Source organism: Adiantum capillus-veneris, chromosome 23 (assembly GCF_014529385.1).
Source record: "Adiantum capillus-veneris isolate H3 chromosome 23, ASM1452938v2, whole genome shotgun sequence".
Lineage (NCBI taxonomy): Eukaryota > Viridiplantae > Streptophyta > Polypodiopsida > Polypodiales > Pteridaceae > Adiantum > Adiantum capillus-veneris.
In genome coordinates this window covers 132,553,806-132,561,336 of record NC_140953.1, presented here as the reverse complement: position 1 = coordinate 132,561,336, position 7,531 = coordinate 132,553,806, and the positions used below count along the sequence as shown (strand labels likewise).

Below are 7,531 nucleotides of genomic sequence, written 5' to 3'. Positions count from 1 at the left end.
TTGATTGTCGCCAATTGTTGTTGTTCCAAAGAAGAATGGAAAGATCAGGGTCTCTGTAGACTACATGAAACTGAATGCTGCTACAGTAACTGATCCATTTCCTTTACCGTTTTTGTGATACATTATTGGATACAATAGCAAGACATGAGATTTATAGTTTCCTGGATGGTTTTAGTGGATAAACCAAATTTTAATGGCACTTGAAGATAGAGAAAAAACAACCTTTTTGTGACTGAATGGGGAGTTTATGCCAATAATGTTATGACATTTGGTTTGAAGAATAACATTTCAGAAAGTGGTTCATCGTGTATTTGAAGAATACCTTACAACATTTATGAGGGTTTTCTTGGATGATTTTAGTGTCTTTGGAAAGAAACAGGATCATTTGGAGCACTTGAAGTTATGTTTTTCGAAATGCAGGGAGTCTAGATTGTCACTAAACCTAGCCAAGTGTGCTTTTGCAGTTAAGAGAGGAATTCTCTTGGGACATGTGATTTTTGAAGAGGGAGTGTCAATTGACCCAAATAAGGTGGAAGCAATTAATAAAGCACCAGAACCAAAGACTATCAAGAAATTGGGTAGATTTTTGGGTCAAGTGAAGTGGCATAACAGATTTTTGAGATATTTAGCACATGTTTGTACACCACTAACCAAACTTACAAGGAAAGATGCTGTCTTTGATTGGGGAGAAGAGCAGGGTAAAGCATTCAAGATACTAAAGAAAATGATAACTGTAGCACCTATTTTGATTGTTCCTGATTGGAATTTACCATTTCACATCTTTGTGGATGCATCTCATGTGGCAGCGGGTGCAACATTGATGCAAGAAACAAGAAGAGGTTGGTTTAGACCAATTTACTATGCCAACAGGGTATTGACACATGCAGAGAAGTATTATTCAGTGAATGAGAGAGAATGTTTGGGGATGATCTATGCATTGCAGAAATCTAGACATTACCTTTTAGCCAATAGGGTAATTTTCCATGTGGATCATCAGGTTCTTATATATTTGGTGAACAAACCACATTTGTCAAGAAGGTTGGCAAGATGGATACTGCTATTACATGAATTTGATTATGTGGTTATCCATACTCCCGGAAGACTTCATGTTTTGGCTGATTATCTCAGTAGATTGGAAACAGGTGAAGAAGATTCTTTAGGAGTACCTGATCAATTACCTGATGCATATTTATTTTTAGTACAGATGGCTGAACAGTCAGGGGATTGGTATGAAGCTATGCTTCAGTTTTTGACTGAAGAAGTATTACCTGAAACAATGACCAAAGATCACAGGAAGAGGATGGCATTGAGAAGTAAACCATTTACAGTTATTGTAGGACTTTTATATAAGAGAGGCATTAATCAGGTGATAAGGAGGTCTGTGCCACAGTTTGAGCAAAAAGCAGTTTTGGTAGAAGCTCATGCAGGGAATGCAGGAGGTCACTTCTTAGGAGAGGTTACTGCAAGGAAAGTTTTTCAAGTAGGACTCTGGTGGCCAACAGTGATCAGAGATGCTCAGGAGTTCATCAAAAATTGTTTCGTATGTCAAAGAGACGGTAGGCCATTGAATGTGGATAGAATGCCATTACAACCTATTTTCCTCTAGAGCCATTTCAAAAATGGGAATTGGATTTTGTTGGTCCAATCAAACCACCTACAAGATGTACACAAAACAGATATATTTTAGTTGCAACTGATTACTGTACAAAGTGGGTGGAAGCAGTGGCTTTGAGGGACAATAAAGGCAAAAGTGTAGCTAAGTTTTTGTACAAGAACATTATCACCAGGTTTGGTTGTCCCATAGAGTTAGTTTTTGATCAGGGAGGACATTTTATTAACAAAGTGATCAGTAAACCTGACTGATTTGCATATGATTTTACATAAGAAGTCAACAATGTACTATCCCCAGGCTAATGGACAAGCTGAAAGTACCAACAAGATTTTGGTAAGGATTATCAAGAATTTGGTTAATCAACACAGGACAGAGTGGGATGAAAAATTAGATTCTGCACTGTGGGCTTTTAGAACAGCTTACAAAGTAACTACGATGACACCATTCAAGTTGGTGTATGGGTTGGAAGCAGTAGTATCCATGGAATTCATAGTGCCAAGCCTCGGGGTTGCAGTTCAGGAAAAATATCTCCTGAAGACTCACTCGGTTTACAGGAGGGAGGCCCTACTGAAGCTGGAAGAGGATAGAATCCATAGCCAGTACATTGCTGACATTATCCAACAAAGGAGACAAGCTTGGATTAATAGAAATATCAAAGTTAAATTTTTTTCTCCAGGTGATTGGGTATTGGTCTACAATAGTAAATTGGGCTTGAGGCCAGGAAAATTGAAACTTAGGTATGTGGGGCCATTCCAAATTGAAAAAACAGTGGGACCTAACACTTTCTTACTGAGAGATCAGGAGGGTATAATTATTCCCAAACCCATCAACAGATTCCGACTTAAATCATTTTTTGGGCATAAGGTCGGGAATCAAGAAGGATGTCCTATAGATGATGAGCTTTTGACGGTGACTAGTTACATGTGTGAAAGAATCGCCCGTATCACTTTGTGAGGTACAACCCACTCCTGTGTTTTACGAAAGGGCTAAGCATGTCTACAATATGCAACTCCTCTGCGAGTTTTTGCCAGGAACCAAGAGTCGATAATGAAATTCTCTTAGCTCTGAGAAGTTCTGCAAGAAGGACTCATTTTCAAGGCATCATGTTGCAAGACCCAAGCTCTGAGGATGAACCGGAGATGGTAACCCCTACCCGGTTGGTACAGCCCAAGGAGGAAGCTTTGTCAGACTATACGTTTTTGGATTTCAAGTATGGGTAAGTTGGAGAAATAGCGAGATGGCAACAGTTTACTTGAGGCAGTTGCAGTTGAATGATGGACAAGTTTTCAGGGATGATTATTTGACTGAAGAGATGGTAGCCAAAGACTTTGATCTCTCTACTGCAGAGGATAATGAATTTAGCAAGGCAACTGAGAAGGATATGACAAGGGCTTTTGGTCCACCTCAGGGTGAAAGGCACTATTACCAACTTTGAGGAATGAAGAATGTAGTAAGACTGCACCAAATCAAGTGGTTCATTGAAAGGATTTTTCTGTTGGTAAAGTCTGAATACATAAGCAGGGAGAATTATGGTATTCTATTAGCTGCAAAAAGTGGTAGACAAGTGGGCTGGGCTAACATTTTGTTTGACAGGATGAAGTTTGGAATCTACACAAAGCAAAGGAGGAAAGATAAAACTACTAAAGTTGGACCTTACCTTGCAGCTGTTTTTCAATATGTAAACAACAAAACCATTTTGCAGGGGAAGCAGTCACAAACTTCACTGCAGATCACTGAAGATGTGGGTTCTTCAGTAAGAAGAGAGAAAAGACAAAAATTGTTTTTGGATCATAGATCATTGCAAATGGATAAAGAGATCCAAGATCTTGTGTGTGCAGATTACTCTCAACAGGAATCCTTGGATGCAGTGAAGAATAGAATGGACAAGGAGTTTGGAAGTTTATTTTTTGACACTCTAGCAGGTATAGCTGAAAAGCCTATAATACCTTCAACTATCAAGACAGTTTTTAAGATCAGATGTCTGCGTAAGTTGTCAGAGAAGGAACCTGCAACTGCAATTGAAGATCCTCTTGTGGAGAAGCCTATAGTTTCTAAACCTCAGTTTGCTACTGTGTCTTTTCCTAAAGTACAAACTGCACTCACCTTGGTGAAAGATTATGTAGAGCAACAGTCTCTAGACCTCACCTTTTTGACCAGGGAAAAGGAAAGCCTTCAGACTAAACTTAAACAGGTCAAGGAAGGGGCTTTGAGAGATAAGAAAGTGAAAAATGACATAGAGCTTTTGGAGAAAAAAGTACAGGATCTAAACAAAGCTTAGAAACTGATGAAGGAGGAGTTAGATTCTTACAAACAGGTATTTTTGGTCAGAGAAATAACTTCAACAAAAAATTTTGAGTGGAAAGAAGAATGGTTTCAGGTACTACAAGATCAGTTCACTGAAATGGTAAATGTTAATGCATCTTTGGAGAGCAGCAACAGAGTACTGCTAAGCAGGGTTGCAACTTGTAGAAAAGTGGAAGAAAAGATTAGACAGATGTCAGAGGAAGAACTGGATGTGGAAGGCTGGTATGTCAGTTCAGGGGATATTGAGAAAATGAAAAATGCCCGGGGAGGTCACTTATCAAAAGCTTCCTATATCACGTACGTTCAAGAGGTTATTAATAATACCTCAATATACATACTATATTTACACTACGTGCCTACTTAAAACACCCCCACCCCCCTCTGTATGTATACATTTTGATACATTTTGATCTTTTAATAATCCTCTCCGGTTAACTCACGTGATAGCATACACATTCTAAAAAGTGATCGCCCCGGGGAAAAATGAGGTCATGGACTATATGAAGGGAGTCTGGGAGAAAATTAAAATTAAGATGTATGATGTGGTGAGTAAACCCTACCAGGCTTTTGCAGAGGAGGAGTCCAAACAATAAATTTTCCTATTACAAAAACAATTAGATGAATTGAAGGAGCAGAATGCTCAATTGCAACAGAAGGTGCAATCAGAAGTTGAGGTGAAAACTGCAGAAGCTGAGCCAATGCAAGAAATAGTTGAACTGAAGGATCAGGATACAGTTCAATTGCCAGTTCAGGAAGTACTTCAGGAATCAGTTCAGGAGGCAGGGTTGGCTGCAATTTCAGTTCCAGATAAACAAGTTGATGATACTGAAGATCAGGAGAACTTTGAGGAACTTTTGCCGAAAAGTGCTGAGGCAATGTCTAAAGAACCAGGTATTGATGTGACATTGCTTGAAGCTGCTTAGGACATGGAGGAATAGTCATGAAATTTTGTTGGTACTGAGGATTCAGAACTTCAGGATTAGTTATCAGAAAAAATTCATTTAGGTTTTCAAACTTGTTTTGTCAAGGGATGTTGTGGGTGCTTACAATGTTTTGTAAACATTGCCCACTGGATGTGCCAGGTGTTAGGACCTGAGACCTTAGTCGTAGTTTAATTTTACTTTTGCTTGTAGTCAAGGTTAAAACCTTGGAACTCTAAGGGTGTTGTTTACACCTATGATGGTTGGGGACGTTTTGATGATGTTCTTGGCGCTGCATGGCAGTTGAAAAGGAGTTAGCCATTAGTTGTTTTCAGGAGTATGTGTGTACGTAGAGATGTCGAGCTATATTCAGCAGGGGTTGTAGCGTGTTTTCCTGTGATGAATACTATGCAGTAACACAATTTTAGTATCTTTTGTGCCGATGGTGATATGCAGTTTTCAATTGTGAAGTAAATCTATGTGATAATGCAGTTTACTGTGTATTCTATCTTAAATTACTATTAGGGCAGTAAGCCCCTAACAGTACAAGATTGAATTTAACGGATGGCCAAAGTGAGATAGCCAATCTTACGATTCTCGATTACTAAAGACCTATGTTACCAAAGTAGATCAATGCTCGCAATGGGAAAAGTATTTACCTCTTGTAGAGTATGCGTACAATAATACTATACATACTTCTATGAGAAAAGAACCTTTTGAAATCATTGAGGGAAGACCTAAAAGTCCCTTGCTACTTAAGGTACATGGGATGATCTTTGTTGCCGATGAGCATAGCCGTGACCTAAAAGAATCTTTTCAAAAGGTTAAGGAGGCTATATCCATCTCTCAACAAAGGCAAAAAGCTACTGCTACTAACAAGCACACAAGGACCTTAACGTTCAAAGAAAATGATTGGGTCTTACTTAACTTTCCTAAGGATTGATTGATGCAAATGATGGGCAAAATCCTACGGGCCATCAAAAGTATTATGCTTAGCTAGAAAAAAGATACTATGGTTCTTTCCAAATGTGAAGCCCATCAATGAGATGGCTTATCAGCTCAAGTTGCCCAACCATTGGCTCATGCACAATGCTTTTCATGTGAGCCTAATTAAGCCCTACAAAGGAGAGTCACCAAGTGAACCAATTATTGAAGACCCTCCCGAAATCAAAGACCAAGAAGAGGTGCTACAACCGAAATCTATCCTTCGGCATAAAGACAAGGTACTATGACATGGTAAGATTATCCGACGATATCTTATTAAGTTCAAAAATTATCCTTTCAAAGATGCTAGATGGATGCAAGGAATACAACTGAAGGATAGTATGAACCTTGTCAATGCTTACAATGCTACATTAGAGTAAGCAAATGTATAAATTTCTTTTAAATGACCAATGTTTTTGTCTTATAAGACTAGTTCTCTTTTTATTGTGCACAAATTTAAATAGTATGCATGCTTAGAATCCTGTTTGTGATGACGACGTCTCTCAAACACCAAGTAGAATTTGTCACTCTACTTGGGAGAATGAAATGGACTAAAGAGCAGACATGCTTGCAACAACTATGTCTCCCAAGCACCAAATGGATTAGTCATCCATCTTGGAAATATGTCGTAGGGTAAAAAGGGATCCTCTACCCGCTAAGTAATATTCACTAATGAATAAGGCTTTGTCGCTACTACCTCATAGTCGAGGACAACTATGATTTCAAGAGAGAGGTAATGTCATAAAATCTAATATCTAACCAGCCCAAATGATTTTCTCATATTAAACTGATCATTTAATGTGGGAGAAATAATGGGAACAAGGGTTAGAATATAGATATGTGCTTTTAGATCTATCTTAACACGGGGCTAATGGTAAAGGGGTCCAAATGAGAGATGGTTTGTCAAAGAGCAAGTCTAGCTAATGGAGCTTAAAGACCTTAGGGTTAACTTCATTTAAGATCTCCAAAGGTTAGTGTTAAAAAGTCCTTTGACTTTAGGTAAGCTAAGGCTAAGCTTGAGGTGCTTGATGATCGAGATGCTTGAGGTGATTGATGACTAAGATGCTTGAGGTGCTTGATGGCTAAGATTCTTGATGTGCTTGTCATGTTTGAGATGCTAGGGTTGTACTTGAGGTGGGAACCCGGCCCAATCTTGAGGGGCTAAAGGGCCAAGATTGTGGTGGGAACCGGGCCCAAGGTTGAGGGGCTTGAGGTGTCAAAAATTCAATAAGTATCCCTACAAGGAGGGGGCGAGTCCTCCAAGTTGGGAGCCTAGACCAAGGAGGCAACAAGGACACATGTCTACCTCCTCCGCATGTTGCCCTCATTGTGTGCCTAAAGCCTATTGGTTGGCCTCCCAAGGGGTCCAAGATAAATTAGTTGATTTAATTAATTGTTTCAGCATTTATAAAGTCCTCTCTCTCTCTCAAAGGGGTAAGGGGGACACTTGTCCCAAGGCTACCCTTGTTGCTTGATATGCCCTTGCATGTGATTGGCTAGGCCTAGAGAGGTCCAATGATCTTCAATCATGAGCTACAAGGGGGGGTCGACCAAAGCAAGCTAGGGGGTTGCTTGAGGGGTATACTCTCCCACACACACTCACACACACTCTCATTGTGTGAAGTGCAAAGTGCAAGAGCTCCATCTCCTTCTCCAAGCTAGTAGAGAAGCTGAGAGCCTACACCAACACTCTTGGCTATGGAATGCAAAT

The 7,531-nt window shown here is 39.6% G+C and overlaps 1 protein-coding gene across 1 annotated transcript; it reads left to right on the top strand.

Annotated features, from left to right (window-relative positions):
* The first annotated feature begins 4,614 nt into the window (after nucleotides 1-4,614).
* On the top strand, nucleotides 4,615-4,839 carry LOC147428588 (uncharacterized). Its single transcript, XM_086497555.1, has one exon. It carries the CDS (start codon nucleotides 4,615-4,617, stop codon nucleotides 4,837-4,839), a length of 225 nt encoding a protein of 74 aa, XP_086353681.1.
* The last annotated feature ends 2,692 nt before the right edge of the window (nucleotides 4,840-7,531 follow it).